The 21245-nt window shown below is 34.4% G+C and overlaps 1 protein-coding gene across 1 annotated transcript in view; it reads right to left on the bottom strand.

Annotated features, from left to right (window-relative positions):
* Window positions 1-21245, bottom strand: part of udt (protein undicht) — a 112717-nt gene that overhangs the window by 48338 nt on the left and 43134 nt on the right. Inside the window, exons 5-7 of the mRNA XM_089096963.1 lie at window positions 19562-19771; window positions 5999-6215; window positions 1771-1925 (exon numbers count right to left, since the gene is read on the bottom strand). Coding sequence (XP_088953089.1) covers window positions 1771-1925; window positions 5999-6215; window positions 19562-19771 — 582 coding nt within the window. The remainder of the gene's footprint in view (window positions 1-1770; window positions 1926-5998; window positions 6216-19561; window positions 19772-21245) is intronic.

Raw genomic sequence — 21245 nt, 5'->3', positions numbered from 1 at the left:
ATATGAAGCCAAAGACTGACCTAAGAAGTAGGACAAGATTATAAGGTCCGACCATGGAAATATGCGTTTTAGCTTTCTAAGGATTCCTAGACTCCTGGAGACTTTCATCTTGATCAAGTCAGTTAATTGGGAGATTTTGGTCAAGCCAGATGCCTAGAAATCAAACCCAACGATCTTTAGCTCTACTAAAAGAACCTCTCGATACATGTATTGATACATGTGAGTCAGGCCTACATCTCCACTTGGAGTGTGGTCAAAAGCACACTTAATAGAAGGTCATATCTCTACTTGGCCCGGTGGAAAATCTTGCCCAAGAATAAACAGTTGAGAAGATATCAATGCTCAACGCTCTTTCGTGATCTGTAGATCCACGAGGTCATAAAAAAACTCATTCCCAATTTCACCAGAGCCGAAATTTATTTTCAAGTTGAAAAACTTCATGAAACTTCATCTTCATTTTTTATTCTATTTCGAACTTCTTCCTTGCATACATTGTTCGCTTTTTTGTTGCAAAAAACATAGGTCTAACGTTCCTTTTATGATATTTATATTCCACCAAGGTCTTCATATTAAATCTTAACTTATCTTACTGAGTAGTGTTTATCGAATACATAAACCAAACGAATTCAAAAATAAATACGAAAAAATTAGCGATGCCTGGGAAGATAGCCCAAAAACAAACAGTAGAGAAGTGATCTGTACTCGGGCCAACATGAAATATCACACAAAGAATCACAAACACACTCTGATACAGGGGCATAGAAGTAGTTTTCAATCTTGCTTCGTCTTGTTTTATATTCCATTTTGCATTTGCCCTTAAATTTCCTTATTTTTACTCTGATGTTTTACATCTTTTTTCCTTTTTAAAAGGAGACACTTACTTGACGTTCCTTTAATTAAATTTAGTTGCGAACCAAGGTCTTTAAAAGTAATCTTAACTAATTTTGTTGGGTAGGGTTAATAGTATACAGTAAAGAAAATCCATTCAGGAATAAATCTAAAAAAGACTCCACAGAAGGTCACATCTTCAATCAGCGACACCGAGAAATCTTATCCAAGAACAAACAGATGAGAAGTCATCTGTGCTCAGGGCAACGCAAAGTATCAGACAACAAATCACAGCACACACTGATAAAGGGGCGTAAATGTAAGGTTTGTGGTCTTGTTTGTCTTCCTTTTTTATTTTATTTCAAATTTCCCTTTAAGTTTCCTTATTTTTTTTACCAGGGGTATTTTTTTGCAAGAAATAAATATTCGGCGTCTATTTATTTATATTCAGTTGTGTCCAAGGTCTATAAAATGAATCTTAACTAATCTTCCTGCGTAGGCTTTATCCTATAAACTGAATAAAACCAATTCAGAAATATATATGAGAAAAGAAACATACCCAACAGAAGGTCACATCTAAATTCAGCCCAACCAGGAAATCTTGCCCAAGAACAAACAGTCGTGAAGTCGTATGTACTCAGGGCAACGCAAAGTATCACGAAACCAAGCACAGCAAACTCTGTTAGTCATAGAAGTAAGGGTTGTAGGTTTTTTTTCGTCTTTTTTTATTGTAAATTGACTTTCACCTCTATTTTTTACACTGAATACTTAAATATTTTTTATTTCCTTTTTTGGCAGCAAACATACATTTGGCGTTTCTTTAATTATATTTAGCTGCGAACCAAAATCTATAAATCGACCTTAACTAATCTCAATGACCATATTTTATCCTATAAACTAAATAAGACGAATTCAGAAATATATACAAGAAAAGAAACATACTTAACAAAAGGTCGTATCTCCATTCCGCCCTACCAGGAAATCTCGCCCAAGAACAAACAGTCGAGAAGTCATCTATGCTCAGGGCAACGCTCTTTCTGTATCTAATAATGTTGTGATGACGCGGTACAAAATCAAAGCAAATGAAGTCCTTTTGGCTAAAAGTAAACAAGATTATCTGATTACTAGAGGGATAACTCTAAAGCTTAAACTTCAATTGCAAATTGATAAACAATTGAGCGCGTCAGAGACGAAAACTAACTAATCAAATGCAATGCTGTCGCACTATCTAAGTAAAGAGCCATGTGCCTTCCAGGTATTATTATCGTTTTTTAGTCTGGCCACTTGACATGGGAAAACAAGGGGAGAAATCCATGGCCAAAACACTTTTAGGTAAACTAGAATATTGATTCTTATTTTTCGGAAAATTTTATAAGAACGTACACATTTACAGCTATCAAGTGCTTTGATTCTACAATCTAAAATGTAGTGCGATCTAAAAAAAAAATCAATCCAAAAAGAAGAACATATCGATTTGGCTTCTGAGTGGCTCAATCAATGAAAAGGGAAAGTTGGGAAAAAATCCGCAATCTAAAATCAGAACAAATTGTGGGTATTTTTCATGACTAAGATACCTTAAATGAGGTGTCCGAAAAGCCTTACCATGATTTATATGTTTGTTTATTTTAAGTAAGTTGAACATTTGAAAGTGATGCCAGGATGTTCAAATTGTTTCAGCTGCTGGCTTTAATGAAGGTTAGTAATTGGAGAAGGAAACAAATCATTTCTTTTTTCTTTTTATGAGAAGGATTTGAGCTTCCTCGGGTAAGGCAAGCCATGACCACCCAAAACAGTGCATAGCAACTTATCTTAGGCCAGAACCTAGTGGAAGGTTGGCAGTTAACTTTGTTTAGTTTTCACTCACCTTTCACCAATTCACTGAGCAAAAACGCAAAAAGGCTAGAAAACTTGCACAAATATGTGAAACATGCGAAAACATCTTGAAACTTGCGAAAACATCAAATATGCGAAAACATCTTGAAACTTGCACACGCATATTTTCAAGATGCACACTTCCTTTTTTTGTCAAATTCATTTGACAAATTCCCCCCTGATAATGGCCGGATGGATGACTATAAATACTCGTTGCTAAAAATTTATTTTTTTATGTTTTCGAGACCCCTGTGAAAATTTTTTTTAGGCCTGCCTTCTTCTATGGATTGAAACTGTCTGCACTAATATTATTCTGTAGCACGATAGCCCCTTGATAGGGGAGCTTCAGCCCCTTACCCCTCCCCCTTTATACCACAAACCAGGTCTAACAAAATGTAGTATCAGAGGCTAAACTGAAAATTTTCTTAACGATTTATGCAAAAGTTCAATAGTCAACTAATATTTTTCAATTCACCACTGAAAGCTCCTATCTGTAAAAATGAGAAAATTTCCATTTTTCTTTCCCCAGAAGAATGATCGTGGATACGTGCTTATTATTTTTTTCTCCAAGGGTGATCGTATTAAACTAGATGCTCATTTGAACAAAAATTAAAAGATCTAGTGCCCTTTTAAAGTGACTAAAAAGATTGTGTCACGGGAAAGTGGCGTTTTCCGCCATCTCACGGCACGAATCTACGAATTTGCCGAAAAACGGACCAAGTTGCTACCGATTGAAAATTCTGAGATAGATAATCGATTTATAGTATCAAAAACTATACACTGAGCCTCACAGTTGCAAAGGAGGTTATGCCACATGGTGGCGCAATTGTTCTTGAGAAGTCACGTGCTCTCTACAAGATAAATGGTTAATACAGACATTTATCCTAACGCTTGATTTAACTTTGTTGATTCACTTGATTTTTCATGAAATTATGTTTAGTGATGTATAATTACGCATCAGCTATTATGAAGGAGGGCCGGTGGGTTTTGTAGGCGGGGGAGGCGTGGAGATGTCGCAAAGAGCGCATTTTAATGTCTAAATATCCTAACTCTCATTGAGCCTCCAGATAAATATAAAATTAGTCATAAGGAAGAAGGGGTGGTAAAAACTGATATGTAATTCCCCTTGATTCCCAGGAACATTTTTGGTCTATGTTTTTATCATTCCTGCTAGGAGGGGAGGGGGTAATAGTACCCTTCCACTGTGACAATCTTTTTCTACGTAGCATTAAATATTACATTTAATTGCCTACCGGCACAAAGGTTCAAAAGACAAGGCACAAAGGTTCAAAAGGTTCAAAAGACCTTGAACCTCGCCCCATTTATTTGGGGTCGGGGAGGGGGGCTACCAGCAGTTTATAAAGCAATTTTAATGGTAATATAAATGTGCAATGTTTCAATGTATTTAAACATATGTCAAAATAAAGAACAAAACAACGGGTCTACGGCCAGTAGGAAAGTCTACGGCCGGTCTATGGCCAGTACGGCCTAAGGCCAGAAGGAAAGACAAAACTAGGCGTCTTCTGTGCTAAATACAGGAGAAACTAATTAAAAGAGTAAATATAAAACATAAAACTAAAAACAATAAAAAATATAAGAACAAATCAATAAGAACAATATATACAATTAATATTAATGTGATGAAGAGCACAGGGTATTTATATGCACAATTACGAGTAACTCACGAGTAACTCTCGTGACCACACAAAAGCAACTGGACAAAAATAAGAAAATGAATTTGAAATTAATTATTTTGTTGTGAAATAATCTTTCTGTTGGCATCCAATACTACTATTCGTCTTGGTCTAGTATTTAATTTAGTCCTCTGGTGATTTTGCAAGACCTTATTACAATTATTAACTGTGTGTTCGTTAAAAGAATAATATCACAAATTGAGTTAATACTTAAACTTCTCGTGTCTCTGTTTACGGAAAGATTAGGTTTTTTTTTTTTTTTTTTTTTTTTTTTTTTTTTTTTTTTTACTTGAATGGCTATTCTAGCCCATTCTGTCAAGCCTCTATCGTTAGAAAATCTTCACTGCATTCACCACTATTAGTAATAATACTATTAAAATATGTACATTCTTTTATATATAATATTGTTTCGGATATTCTGTAGTTGGACCTATTCTAAAACGAAATTACCAGAAATTTCCAGCATCTGTTCCATACTTGTGGAAATGATTGTAAGTTTTTCCTAAGTTTCACTACACAGTCTCATCCCTTACTACTTTTAATTTCTTCTCCTTTCTTTAATCTGTACCGAAAAGGGTCAAACATATTTTCAATCAATCCAACCTTCAGAATAGACACTTTTTGACACCTGCATTTTTTTAAAATTAAATGCAAATTTATAAATTGAAAAATCTCTCAGATATGGAGGGAGTATATCAAAGTGACTCGCTAAATTATTTCCAGCTGCGTCACAAGACTTCTTTATTTTCTATTTTGGAAATACAGAGGATTTATCTCTGCAAGTATAATATGCACTATATTGTCTATTTGGAATATGAAGTACAAAACATTAACTGGAGAGAAGCATTCTTCTCATTTTTCATCTAGTATTTCATCGAAATGAACAGCACAGAATTCATACTCAAAGTACAAAGAAATATATTCCAAAGCTTGAAAATCGAAAATAATGCAAAAACATGGAGCCAGGTTCTGAAAGGAGTCGAATTTCGCATCGCTAGTCAGAATTCAACCGACGAAAACAAATTATTCATGTGAGCTATTTCCTGTCTTATTGGCTGTAGAAATTTAGCTACTTGTTTAGAGTCCGGTAAGCACAAAAGAAAGACCGCATCGAAATCTCAAAGATGCTGTATGAAAAACAGGTTTTCGCTGGTTAATGAGATATTGCTCACTACGTGACGAAGATTTAAACTTTAGTTTTTTGGGGTTGAAGGGGCAAAAAAAGGTACCTAGGTTAGGTTATGTTACGTATTTAATTTTTGCTATGCTTTACCCCCTCCCCCCTAATGTGCAGATATATAGCCCAAATTTGTTCATAAACTATTATATTTTCATCCTATTTTTTTATTCCATTAACATTAACGACTTCATTTCTCACGTGCTTACAGGATTCAAAACAAGTACCAAAATTTACTATTCACATTTCGAAATTTAATATTTAAGAACTCCACTTTCATTGGAAGTGGTAGAGGTTGCCCAAATGTTAGAGGATGCAACATTTTCACAATGATGCTTCAGCAAATATGCCTCGAATCAACTTTTATTACATATTACAGCTCGATTTTTCGAGCTGATGCACCCAAGATTAGAAAAAACTGACTAACCAGCCGTCGACGTTCTGTCTCGTCATCAAGAAACGGGTGCCTCTCTGCTCCCTACAGACATAAATAGTCTGTCTGTATCTGCCAACATCGGGATGCCAGGTTTCAATTATGTGCGTCTGATTTATGACAACATCGGCATCAATATTAGCCGTATTGATCCAGTCGCCAGTGAAATTTTGAGGCAAGTTACAACCAGGAACAACAATTTCATTTTTCACTGAAATAAAATTAGTGATAAAGGAGTCAAACAGGACTTCCACTGGTGAAAAAAAAAAATTATAATGAAAAAAGAATGAATAATAAAAAAAAGGAAATAAAGGAGACAAAAAATCTGACAGGTAGATAGACAATGAGGCTCAGATCCCATGTTAAAGAAATTTATGATCTATGTTATATATTACTCTTACGGTGAACACTTTTGAATTAAGTTATAATGAGGAACCATAATTTCATTTTTCACTGAAATAAAATTAGTGAAAATATACCACAACTTGAATAAATGATTTTGTGTTGATGTTATTATCCTGTGTAAGAGTAGTGGTATATACCAGCATATAGTAGTGGCATATACTGTGAATCGTTTTCCGTTACTTAGGAAGGGTTTTGCTTTTATTTTAAGCGTTTTTTATGGTTTGTTTTATTTATTTTAGTAGTTGTTTTTTTACAATATTTTTTTAATTATCTTATTTTGCACTGAGGACGATCAAGCAGAGATTTCGGCCGAAATATTTGCTTTGCATTTTCATTTTCACTGGTTGTAAAGATCCCCATTTTTTCTCCTTTTCGATTTTTTTCTCATCTTGTCACTTCTAATGAAAAATAAATGAAATAAGACTAGAAGAAAAAAAAGAATAAGAAAGAAAAAAGGAAAGAAAAGAGACAAAAATTTGACAGCTGGAATAACAATGAGTTCTAACACGTTATAACAGAAACTTACTTTAAGTGATATATTGTACACGTATTTCTTACCTTATAACAATTATTCGTTATGTTACATTTTCATGCTTCTCACGGTTAAGATATTTCAAGCGAGCATAAATATTGAAAAATACAAAAAAGACAAAAATAAAAAGAAAATATTCAAAAAAATTGGTCATCAAAATACGATCACAAAGATGTCGAGAAGAATAAATAGAGAGAAAGGGTTACAAATTTAATATTTATTGGTTGACTGGAAAACAGCCCCAACAGCTCCAAAAGAGAAACACCGAGACAGATATCCGTGGACGCATGGAGAGTTGTTAGATGCTTCACCAATTTTCACTAGCAGTCGTCACCAAAATTTTGACAGTCGCGTTTGAGGTAATCATCATATGTTAAATTCTGTGGCCATTTATAACCGAGAGCAAAAATTTCGTTTTTCTCTCAAATAAATCCAAAAATTTAATTGAAATCTAGATAAATCATTACACAGTAACATTGAGCTAACACAAAGTAGCTAAAAAAAAAGGTCAGAAAAAAAGTATGACGGATAGATAAATTTTCATAATTTTTCGTCAAAAGGCGCGGAACCAAAAGGAAATTTGTATAAGTCGTTTCATAACGGCATTAATGTTGTGAAGAAATGGCATGAGAGAATTCATTTTAACGAGAGTTGAAAAGGACTCAATTTCGTTCATGAAAGCAAGATTACAGTACAACAGTAAAGTGAAATTTTTTTTTTATTTAAATAAGGAGGATATAAAAAAGCATAAAAACCAAAACTATTTAATTAATTATAATTAATAAGAGAGCCATAACCTATCTATCACGATTTTTGACACGATCAGAATTTTGACACAATTTTGACAGAATTTCCTATCTATCAGAATTTTGACACGATCTAGTGATCTTAGACTGAACTGACAATACTACTAAACTGCCATAGTAGACGAAAAAACAAATTATTAATTGCCACAACTTACTAATAAATTAAATAATTATATATATATATATATATATATATACTATATATATATATATATATATATATATATATATATATATATATATATATATATATATATATATATATATATATATATATATATATATATATATATATATATATATATATATATGTATAAAATAATTACTTATATAAGTAAATTTTTATAAATGTATTTATTTAAATAAATTAATAAGAACAATTTCTCACTAGATTAATCAATGAATATAAAAAATTATTTATTAAGAGATAAATTAACGTAAATATAATATATATTTAATATATTAATTAATTGTAAAATAATAATTGATAATAAATAAATTAACAAGTAAATAAAATGTTCGGAACAATGTTCCTATATTAGGAAAAGTCTTAAAAGTAAGAAGGGTGTTTTCTGGTCAGATAATTTTACAAGTCTTTGAATGCTCTCCGTTTAAAACACTACTGTTGGAGATTAGTTTGATTTGCTCATCCATCATCACCTTCGCCATGTTCTCCGCGACGAGACACGGTGTTAATATCGAATTCTGAAGTAGGAATGCTACTATGGTCAAAAATGATGTGGCACAAAATAACGATTATCTAAAGACTTCACCAGTTGATAAGACTTTTCACCATCCCGTAGATACGGTATGTCCCAACGTTCTTAGTTCAAGGTATAAAACAGTTCGTGGTAACGAACTGTAAGTGAGGAGCGACTCGGCTCAATAGTAACCGAAACTCTAAAAAACAGAATTTTGATACCCATAGATACATCAATAGAATCAAATTTTTATGCTGATTTTAAATATATAAGTTTCACTAAGTTTAGTTTTATCCATCAAAATTTTACGCGCCTGAGAAAATTTACCTTATTTTCGAAAAAAGGGGGAAACACCAACAAAAAGTCATAGAACTTTAATGAAAAATCACACCATCGGATTCAGCGTATCAGAAAACCCTAAAGCGGAAGTTTCAAGCTCCTATCTACAAAAAAGTGGAATTTTGTATTTTTTCTCATAAGAAAGATTACGGATGCGTGTTTATTTGTTTGTTTTTATTTTCCCAGGATCGATAGTGTTAACACAATAATCCTAGAATATCGTAAGAGGGCTCATTTGAACGGAAATTAAAATGGAAATCTCAAAGGGTGAGACCCTTTAGCTCTCAAAGGGTGTCTGCAAGAAATGCATTAATTAAAATCCGAAATCAAATGACAAAGTTCTCCAACTTATTTAATTGCTGGTTCGCTTTGTTTTTTGAGTGAATGAATTGTTTCCTTTTCTTTGTCAGTTGTTCGCTAGCATTTGTTAATGGTAGCTCTTATTTTTTGTGAGTTTTTGTAAATCGCAGAAATTGGCAAATAACTCACTTTTATTGTTTTTAGGTATTTTTTTTTAATTATTGACTGCTTTTATTGAATTGCAGACATCTGTTAAGTTTTTGTTTTTTTCTTTGGTTTTGTGTTTCTTCTCACATGGACTTTTCGCGTTTGTTTTTGTTCTTTTTTTCTTTGTCACTTTCCTTGGTTACATTATTTCGTTTCGCGCTGAAGAAGAGAGGCGTTTGTCCTCTCGAAATATTCCCTGTTTTTTCAGTATTTTCATTTGGCCTATAAAAACCCCATTTTTGCTCGTTTTTCTTTCTTTATGTGATGTCAGGCCAATGTGGTTTAAGAAATTATCTTAGGTATCGACTAGGGGGCAAACTCCGTAATATACGTAATATAACATACGAATACAGAAGTTCGTTACGTAAGTTAATTCGTAAGTTACATCAGAAACAAAATTTTGAGAAAGCCATTTAGCCAAAAAATTAAAATTAATATGCAAATTTGGTTTTAATTATTCATGTACGATGAGTCAAGATCAAAGCTGCGTTAATTCAAAAATGTTCAGAAATTAAATAAAAAAAACAAATTTTTTTAACTGAAAGTAAGGAGCGACAATTAAACTTAAAACGAACAGAAATTATTCCGTATATGAAAGGGTCTGTCCCCTTCTCAATACCACGCTCTTCACGCTAAAGTTTGAATCTGTCACCCAACTTTATTTTGTAAAAAAATATAAAACTTTAGCATAAAGAGCGAGGTATAGAGGAGGGGACAAAACAGGGGGACACAAGACAAAAATGGGGAGAATAGAAGAAAAATATACAACAGAAATTCTGGGAATAGTTGAAGAGAGACTTCCCAAGACAAGGTTATTGAGAAGTTAAGCCATGGCTAAGGCTAACAGTTAATATGTGGTTGACAGACCAAAATAATTGGAGCAATTAATTCAAAAGTACGAGTAGAATAAATAATAACGAAATTTCATTTCCACTTCACGTACAATCCGATGCTTAAAATCAGATCCGTTGATACTCCCAAGCAGGCTCGTAGACAGGTACTATTTTCATCGGATGGGATAGTCAGTGATCCAAGGACCGTTATCTTTCAAGGGGTGGCTTAAATTCGCAGCAGTTGATTTGCGGGTGGATTCTAGAGCAATCGGGGGCGCTGATAACGAATATTGGGGTGCACAAGTTTGAACGCGTGTATAAAATGATCATTTTGGCCTATAAAGTCAAATTCGGCCTGAAACGACGTCATACCGCTCTTGATTTTATTTAGAGGGTAAAATAAACTGAAATCTTTATAAACTTGACATATTCTGAATTCTAAGAACAAGTATTTTCACCTGGTATTTTTAGTTTGTCCCCACAACCTTTATTTATTTATTTTTGTTAACCCTTATTTAATTTTGAAAACACGGTTTTTAAATATACTTTTCTTAGTTTTTTTGATTTTTCTGAATTTTTTGCTTACATAAGTATATTTTTTTTATGCTTTATTTGAATTCTGCTCGTTATTACGAATCAAACCATATACCTTTTTTAAAAAAATCTTAATCCTTGAGCAAATATTTATTTTTTCTAAATGACGTCATAGCTTTCAGAAATTAGCCTACAAGAGCAAGTTCTTTTTTTTTTTTTGCTGTTAAAAAAAAGTGAAAATGAATCAAACTGCACATCATTCCAACCATCGGAATGTCCTTTACACGTTGTTAATAAAAACAAAGTCAAGACTTGAATATGCAAGAATATATAAGTGCTTGAACAAGAAAATTCCCCCCCCCATGGCAAAACGAGTCAACAGCCTTGAACTACGTTCTGCAACAGTCTGGCTTGCAGTCATGGCCAAAAATGATTCCACATACGCTTTTTGAAGACTCTCCTCGATCTGATTATATAGTTTATGTCATGAGTGTCATAAGGTGTTATCATAAGGTGAGTGTCAAAGTTGCAACACTCTGGGACGGGATTCTCAGTTGTCGCTCTGCCAAAGGTCGACTCTTGAAAGTTCTTTTCGAGGTCTGGGAGTACAAAATTTCGACCCGTCTGACAGTTCATCTCGCTGGAGGTTTCGTGAGTCGACATAAAGCTATTACCATTACGCCTCATGGAAGCTCTGTTGATGGCGATGTCTCGTTTTGCCATGAGGAAGCAGACACTCGGGTGCTATACCACAGAGCAGTTGCCGCAATACGAAAAAGCACACTTGCGATAATACAAGCCAACGATACTGATATCTTCTTACTAGCTGCATACTACTTTCAGCATCTTGCTAGTCTCGGCCTCAAGCAGCTCTGGGTTAAGTTTCCATGCTACTGCAAACCTATTCATACGGCGGACCAAAAACTAGGAGTAACATTTCTGCTGATCATGACATTTACCGTCTACTACATAAGTGACCGTCGACCCAATCTAACCGATTGGATCGAATCCCAGCATAGCCCCTCCTATGCTGGGATTTAAAGAAATTAATATCTTAAATCAGCCTTAGTCACCTCTGCACAACACGTCCACACGGCTTCGCCACCTTGAGGCTCGTATATGAGCCCCCATAAGCCAGATTGTATCTACTACTACAGAAAAACAAATAGTTGCTCAAGAATTAAGATTTTTTGGAAAAGAGGCACATGGTTTGACTCGTAATGACGAGCAGAACTCAAATAAAGCATAAAAAATATTCCAAAGTCGCGCATGCGATCGCAGAATTAGGTATCTGTTTTTTGTTTTGTTTTTCGTGGTGAAAAATATTAGTGTATAGAATGTAAATACATGATTTGATTAAAAAAAGAGCCATCTATCGTTTGGTGAGATAAAAATTATTGGTTGTCTTGAAAATATTTCGAGTAAAACACCACTATTCAGAAAATGTTCTTTTTTTTGGGGGGGGGGGAATTTTCTTGTTCAAGCACTTATATATTCTTGCATATTAAAGTCTTGACTTTGTTTTTATTAACAACGTGTAAAGGACATTCCGATGGTTGGAATGATGTGCAGTTTGATTCATTTTCACTTTTTTTTAACAGCAAAAAAAAAAAAGAACTTGCTCTTGTAGGCTAATTTCTGAAAGCTATGACGTTATTTATAAAAAATAAGTAGTTGCTCAAGAATTAAGATTTTTTTTTAAAAAGGTACATGGTGTGACTCGTAATAACAAGCAGAATTCAAATAAAGCATAAAAAATATACTTATGTAAGGAAAAATTTCAGAAAAATAGAAAAAACTAAGAAAAGTATATTTAAAAACCTTGTTTTCAAAATTAAATAAGGGTTAACAAAACAAATAAAGGTTGTGGGGAAACAGTAAAAATACAAGGTGAAAGTACTTGTTCTTAGAATTCAGAATATGTCAAGTTTATAAAGTTTTCAGTTTATTTTACCGTGTAAATAAAATCAAGAGCGGTATTACATCCTTATAGGCCAAATTTGATTTTATAGGCCAAAATGACCATGTTCTATATGCTTGCGAACTTATGCACCCCTATATTTGTTATCAGCGCCCCCGATTACCCTAGAATCCACCCTCAAACCAACTGCAGCGAATTTGAGCCACCCCTTGAAAGATAACGGTCCTTGGATCACTGACTATCCCATCCGATGAAAATAGTACCTGTCTACGAGCCTGCTTGGGAGTATCAACGGATCTGATTTTAAGCATCGGATTGTACGTGAAGTGGAAATGAAATTTCGTTATTATTTATTCTACTCGTACTTTTGAATTAATTGCGCCAATTATTTTGGTCTGTCAACCACATATTAACTGTTAGCCTTAGCCATGGCTTAACTTCTCGATAACCTTGTCTTGGGAAGTATCTCTTCAACTATTCCCAGAATTTCTGTTGTATATTTTTCTTCTATTCTCCCCATTTTTGTCTTGTTTCCCCCTGTTTTGTCCCCTCCTCAATGCCTCGCTCTTTACGCTAAAGTTTTATATTGTTTTAAAAAATAAAGTTGTGTGAAAGATTCAAACTTTAGCGTAAAGAGCGAGGTATTGAGGAGGGGACAGACCCTTTCATATACGGAATAATTTCTGTTCACCCAAAATAAAAATTCTCACTGCTTCTAACTTTTTTTTTAATTCTGACTTTGTTTGCAAAATATTGTCATCCATTCTTAAACAAAAAAAGTCTACAACTAGGAAATACTCATGACAAGTATGTACTTTTAATTTCTTTACCTAGCTACCCCCCTACCCACTGCCTGAACTCTTGCACTATGATAGATAATTTTCTTGCTCACAAAACTGCTATAAAAAAGTAGACTGACGGCCCCCCCCCCGGAACGAAATCCTGGATACGCCACTGATGGCACTAAGAAGCTTTAAAAGGTTTAACTTTTCTTTGCATATGCCGTTGTCTTTCAAAACCAACAGTGTTAATGGTTGAATTTTTACAGACCAAAAGCGGTGTCAAATTCAATAAATCAGTTTTGCTTATTTATTTTCACGATTCAGCGTGGCAACACTAACGAAACTGCCCTTAAAACTTGATGATCTTGAAACAACAAATAAAAAAATCGTAGAAAATCGCATTTTTCAGGTTTGACAAACCTTAGATGTGCCCAGGGGTCAAAGAATGTTTTTATTTTGACGACCTTGATACTTTTAACAAAGTCATTTGTTAATATCAGACATAATACTATATTTTTCCAACAAGTCTCTCCTTCACAATTCAGTAGTTCAGCTAGGGTAACTCAAAAGCTGTTTACAGTGGTACAGCCGTACAGGCACAATTTTCAATCAGAGTAAAGAAAAATGATAATTGCTACGCGGATCTTTTGATCTGAAGGTTGTTGGACCTATAAACACGACAAAACGCTTTATTATCCAACTTCCTATATTCTCGTAAATAACGACTAAAATCTCTTCATCATACAAGCAAAAAAGAGGACAGTGCAACAAGGATATTTTATAAGACATTTTATAAGACAGGATAAAGGATATTTTAAAGACAGTGAATTGCATAAAGACAAATGAAATATTTTGTTTTATAGTTATACCTAATAATTATATAATACTATTACCTAATAATTATATCACTATAACAATTATAACTAATGGCCTGTTTCAGCAATGCAACAAAGTAGAATAAAGATAAATTCAACTTACGATAAAAGACAGAGACAATTACAAATAAAACTAACAATAAAAAAGTCCCAGTGTCATTGCTTTGGGCAAGTTCAGCTAAAACTACCAAAAAAGATCATTATTCATACATAGAAAAATCATATGAGAAGCAAATTTTTGATGCTATTCTTGCTGTTTAGCAGCTAAGGCCGTAACCAGAGGGGGGTCAGGGGGATTTGACCCCCCCTCTCCCAAATGTTTGTTTGACTCGTAAAAACGATACAAAAATGGATATAAACAAATTTTGCATGCGTTTTTTAAGTGTTCTTTTTTCGTAACCCCCCCCCCCGAAAAAAAATCTTTGAGTAAAACCCCTCCGAAAAAAAATCCTGGGTACGGCCTTGTTAGCAACTAGCCTTATATGTCTTTTAGATAGATGTAGATTAGTTATTGGTTTTCTTTGAGACTATTTTAAATTATTTTTCTTATAAGAAGTCGAATTTAACCTTTGTTTTACTCTGATTATTCAGGAGCGATTACTGTTACAAGATCAAGAATTAAGCCCTAATGCCTAAAGTTAAAATCTTAAAACTTTTTCTCATGCAGACAATAATCAGCGGACCGATGTCCTGATTTTTATGTCTTGGTCAAGAGTGCTATGCGTGGCTGGGGGCAAATTATCCGAAACTTCTCGTGTTTTCCCCTCGATTCCTCCAGGTACTTGTATGGAGATAGGTCAAATACCTAAAGTCTTAATGCCGAATTTTGGCCTCACATTGGGTACCAAAAAAGCAGGTCACCCGCAGAAGGGGTGGTAAGATGTCAGAATAGAAAGTTTACCGGTAGAGTCAAGCTTTGAGTACATTGGAATGAGTTGTTTGTAGTTATAGTATTACCGAATTCGGCTCCTAATTTTATACTGGGGCTGGCTAGACTCGCTCGGTAAACTTTCAAGAATAAATAATACAGTTAATAGAAACATAGTACCAAACAGCAAAATCACCTGCAACATTTCAAGGAAAGGAATGACGTGCTGTCAATGAGCGTCTTCTCATCTACAACCACTTTTCCTCTTCTGAGGAGTTTTTCCCCCTCTGTCAATAATAATAATAATAATTATTGATTGTTACCCTCTGTACACAACAAAATGCACTAAAGAGGAGTATAAGAAAATGAAAAGAAAAACAAAAAGGACACAGACAAAAATTACGCACAATTCTTGACAACATTGGCTTTTAAACACTTTTTTAGCATCCTCTTCCAGTTCTAAAATTGTATAAGGGCATAAGGACTACCAAATTACTCCTTTCACCCCTTTGACTCCACAACTGTATCTTCAGATAAAAATAAAAATATCCTCCAATCAGCTAACACCGGGTTCTCCCTTTAAAATTACTTAATTCTAATGATGTGTTGTGGGAAGTGCGGGTACTTGAGCTGCCTGTTTCCAGTAATTTAAGGCCTATAGACCGCCCAGTATCTATACGGCTCCTCTCACTCACTCCCGCTCTCTTCAGCACATTCCATAATTGGTACTGAATTAATCCCTTTCCCATTGTCTTCTTCATGCTTTAGTAGATAGGTCGAATATTGTAAAATTTCCTCACTAGCAACGCTAGGCACTTGATAGAAGGCAAGTCAGTAAAAAATCAACAATTCTGTTGCAGTAGTCAGCAAACCTGTGTGACAGTTCGTCCATTTTTATACAAATCTCAAAATACATTCTCTGAGGCCAACCTGACTCTTATACATGATAATGGTAATATGTGCAGTTTTGATGTTGTATCTTTGTTTACTAGCATACCCTTGCCCCGACTTATACCAGCTTTACAATCAGCTTTGGAAAATGATGATTCCTGGAAAGAACTGACCAGCTTAGACACCACAAACATCATTATTCTCACGTTTTTATGTCTGAACAATGCTTACTACACTTTCAGGCATCAAACCTACAAACAGAAGTGGGGCATACCAATGGGATCAGCCTTGGCACCAGTTCTTAGTGAGGTGTTTCTACAATATATCGAAAATAATATCTTCAAGTAGGACTTCAAGGATCTCCAACTCTACATGAGATATGTAGATGATTGCTTAATAATTTGGAATGGGACAGAAGACAAATTAAGATCCTTTCTCAATACTTTTAACCAGCAGGATCCAGATATAAAATTCACCATTGAATTTGAAAATAACCGCAGTTTACCCTTCTTAGATGTTCTCATTACCAAACGGGAAACTAGGTTTGACTTGAGTGTATATAGAAAGCCAACTCATTGTGACAGATATCTGAGATATGACTCTTATAACCACCCTTAAAAATTATGTAGTCTATTCGTTAGTTGATAGAGCGTTTGTAGTGTGTTCCTCTGATTTTGAGCTGAAAACTGAACTTGATCATATAAAAGATGTTCTTATAGGCAATGGTTACCCCCAACAAGTTATTGATAAGGCTATTTCCAGGAGAAAGATTAGGACAAAAACCAAGAGCTCCCCTAAGAGTGAAGAATATAAACCCTTTTTTGTCATTACCTTATATTAAGGGGATTACTGACATTTTAAGCTCCAAACTCACTAAGCTAGGCTTTAAGGTGTTTTTTCCTTCTGGAATGACCGTCTCCTCCTTCTTAAACAAAGGCAAAGATAAGATCACTTCAGATCCACCAGGAGTATATGAGATTCCTTGCAGTTGTGGTGATACCTATATAGGTCGTACCATGAGATCTCTACATCACCGATTAAAAGAACATGCTGATTCCATTGATGCCTGCCTTAAAAAGACAAAGCTTAAGGAGGAAGATACTTTTTCTGCACTGGCCCATCATATTTTTGAAAACCCTTCTCACTCCGTTGAGTTTGACCAGGCTCAACTTATTGCTATTGTTCGATAACTCTTAAAGCAGAATATCAGAGAAGCTCTGGGAATGAATAAAAACAATCCAGCCATCAATAAAGACAATGGAAAGTTTTGCATCAGCAAATTTTGAGTGCCCATTACCCATATGCAGAAAACTTACAAAAAACTCCACACTTCATCATTAAATCCAACCTTTTTTAGGTCTACTAGGATAGAGGACATCAACGCCTCTACCAAAATCCAAGGCATATTACACCAATAATTCCAGGTTCGACTTATTATTAGTCTTGTTCAGTGATTTTGGTTTTATTTTATTTAGTGATTTAATATTCTGGCAAGAGTCTTGAATTTGAACCTGATGATGACAGGCACAGGTCCAGTCGAAATTATCGTTCCAAGATAACACAATACCTGACATCCATAGCTTAGGTAAGCTTATTGCCATTATAAAAAAAAAATCTCAAAAACGCCGTACCGTCGGGAAAAGTAACTATTGCATGTCCAAATGGAGATACTAAGAAAATACTTGGCAGAACCTAAAGAACAGCGATAGGATTTGCTTTTTATCGGATGCAGAGAAAAATTTTCAAAAAGGTGTCAAAAACAACACATGTGGTGCAAAAAACGCATTATATAGCCGACCAAGGGTTCTCTTATCAAATTGACCCTTTACCCTGGCGAGAAGACCGTAAGATTTTCTTAATTTTTCTTTCAAAGAATCAATTTTAAGCTGCCTAGTGGATCTAATTGAAGATCCAAATGGAAAGCCTAAATACCTAAGTGACCTGGAAGATGAGATAATGCGGGACCAACTTGTATTGTATCATTGGAGGCTATCTCCGGTCCAAAGACAATAAACTCTGTTTTGGGAGTAGCACCTGAAAGACCAATTGCTTTCAGTCCGGAGCAAACAACATCAACGGCGTTCTGGAGTGCCCCAAGATTATCAGCCAAGAGAAGAATGTCATCGGAATAAGACAAGTGACTTGCGTCGGTATATGGCTTAATCAAGTAAGGTGGAATCTATCGAGTGACTACTCTGATAGTTGTTAAGTAATGCCGTACTAAGAACAGAACCTTGCTTAACACCACGGCGCACGCAAATACGATTACTAACGGTACCATGCAAACGTATCCGGATTGAGGACTTCTGATACCACTGCCTTAGGCAGGTAAAAACATATGGATTAACTCCACTAATAGAGAGACAGAATTGCTTGGGAGTGAAGAAGGGAGTCAAAAGCCTTTGAAATATCAATGACACAAACGTAGGGGTTACATTTTCTATGCATTTCAAGAATTGCTAGAAAAGTTTCATGGGCGTTCTGTGCTCCAAGTCCTTCCCGACAACCAAATTGGTTATCACCATGATAACATTTCGTGCTAATTTCATTATAGAAAAGCTTCTCAAGAAGCTTACAAGTCGTCGAACATACAATAATCGGTCTATATGCGCCACAGGATTTCGGGTCTTCATTTTTCTTAAAAATGCACGTTACTAGACCTTCACATAGCGCATCAGGAATATGCTGCTGGGCAATACAAGACTGGAATAGAATAGCAAGATGTTCGACCAATTGTACTGTCTTGTGCATCAGATGTTCGGGTTGTGGGCCGTCTGAACCCGATACTTTACCTGGTTTGAGAGGGCAAATATGTGCCTGAATAAATGCCGGCGTGACAGTTTTAGCATGCTTTAACTTTGCAAAATGACCCAAAAGAATAAACCGAAATGTTGTGTCAAGAGAAGGGATCTTCAGAAAATAATGAAGAAAAATGACTTTCCCAAGAGCCTAAATCAACCAGACTGGTCTGAGATGAAGAAGTCAAAGTAAGTTTTAACACGTGGCGCCACAACAGCTGGGGGTTATTTTTAATATCCCGTGAAAGATTGCAGATTTGACGCCGTTTCCAATGCTAAAGGTGACAGGACTAAAACACAGCTCGGGCTCATCGACTTGACGCACGGACTTGAAGCTCAGCCCATAGCTCGGACATGAAGGACACATAGCCCGGACTTAAAGGTTCAAATATTTAACAAACGCGTACTTTAAAAACCGCTTTGTTACAGGCTGCTAGTCAATCTCCCTATGGTGGTTATTTCATCAAAACCACCAATTGATCCGTTCAACCTGAGTTTCAACAGACTAAAACAACCTAGTGAATAAACTGGGTAGAGGACTAGTTGTATATCGGACAAATTTGATGCGCCTGGCATCGCGGAATATGCTCATCAACTCTCAGTCCTCTTCCTCAAACTTGAACACAGTATATTTTTTATATAGTAGAGAAATAAACATATACATTTAATATACAAACTGGCCAACCAGAGATTAGTTCGAGCAATCTTCTTTATTTAGATGTTTTAAAATTTGCTTAAATATGCTGTATAAGTTCAAAAATTCACCTGGTGTCAATCGAAATCGAACAGGACTTTGTTCCACAGATTTTAATTTGTTGCATTCTGGTGTGTCCGACTGCCCCATATACAAATCATCATCTCTGTTTTTCAAAAAGCATCTATATTTTTCATCCTTACGAGATTCTTTTGTATTTGCAACGGCGAAAAAATGATTCTTACCAACGAACCAATCACCAAGGCAACTAAACTCCACACCTTAAAGAAAACAACAAATTCAACTGGCCTTTCTTTCTCATAAGAATAAATATTTATAATTGACAAAAGTTTACACTGTAAATAATAAAGAGACACACTTCAGAAATAAACCATGTCATGGAACAAAATTTTGCCATTAACCTTTCAAAAAGGACAAAGCAGTTAAATCTTTTCCTTCCGAAGGATAAACTTTCTTTTCCGTGTGTCAGATGAAAGTTCGATAAATTACGCGTGGCAGCTTTCAAAAAAATAATAAATGACATAAAAACATACTGTCATCATGATAAACGGATTATAACAATTTATTCTAATACACTTACATTAATTGGATTATAATTTTACTAGATTTATAATTGTAATTTTTTAATTTTATTTTTATTATTTTAATTTATTATTTTAATTTATAATTTCATATTTACAATTTACAATTTTGTTACATTTATGGATTTATATTTATAGGATTATAATACATTTGCGCAGTAGTAATGCCAACTTACATTGTCGTTTAGCCAAAGAGGTCAACGACAAAATAAAGAGCTATGCGAAAATAGTTGTCAACAGAGATCGTTATAACTGTTGTGTAGTAGCAAAGTTATATGCCAATTTTCAGATCACACTAATTTCCATTTACCCTGTTTTTATAAGTAATGCAAATTTGAAGGCCATACGATTTACGTTAATTTCATATATTGTAAGAATCTCTTAAGTTCGCAAAAAAAAGTTGTTAAAAAGAAGAAGGTGCAATTTATATTTTGCAAAAATTTGAAAGTTTTGACAGGGCCCTCTCTTAAGCATTGTTACATCTTTAGTCCTTTTCATTTATAATCAAGTTTGATGTGTTACAAATTAGTTATGTTGTATAATTTTTAAAGTTTGTACTCTCCTTGTATATTTATATATTAAGTAGGAGATAGACAATTCGTTGTTTTGGAAATTAAAGATTATTAAATCTTCGATATTTTATCAAGGGTCTGAAATAATAATAATAATAAAAAAATACTAACACCACAGACAACAGAGCATTGCGGGTTAAACGAGAAAAAATCATAACAGCCATAAATCAAGATTAGTTAATTAAAATCCAGTTTAAAGTCAATTAAAGATGCAAATAAATTTTATTCATTCTTCAAAAAAAATAAATAGATAAAAAATCATTAGTGATTATGAAAAAGCTGTTTTTATAATCATGTAAACCACTTCTCCCTTCGAAAAGCATTTTAAATCGTAAAGGGAAATAAAAGACGATGAGACAGGGCTATCGTAAACCAAAGAAGGGCAGTAGAACGGATTTTTCAAATGCAAAACGACATATCTCTATTACAGGCACCATTCAATATCCAGCTGAATGGTCACTTCAAAATCCCACGGTCATTCTTTATGTTACACTATTTTTCCCTTGCACTGTTTACGCTCATAAATTCTGTTTTACCCAAAGAGTTAGGAAAAAGACATACAAGCTCCATTCTCGAATAGC

The sequence above is a fragment of the Artemia sp. Qi Xiang Cuo genome, chromosome 11 (assembly GCF_049724085.1).
Source record: "Artemia sp. Qi Xiang Cuo chromosome 11, ASM4972408v1, whole genome shotgun sequence".
In the NCBI taxonomy this organism is placed as follows: Eukaryota; Metazoa; Arthropoda; class Branchiopoda; order Anostraca; family Artemiidae; genus Artemia; species Artemia sp. Qi Xiang Cuo.
Note: the sequence above shows the minus strand (reverse complement) of the source record. Positions and strands in the feature narration are given on the sequence as shown.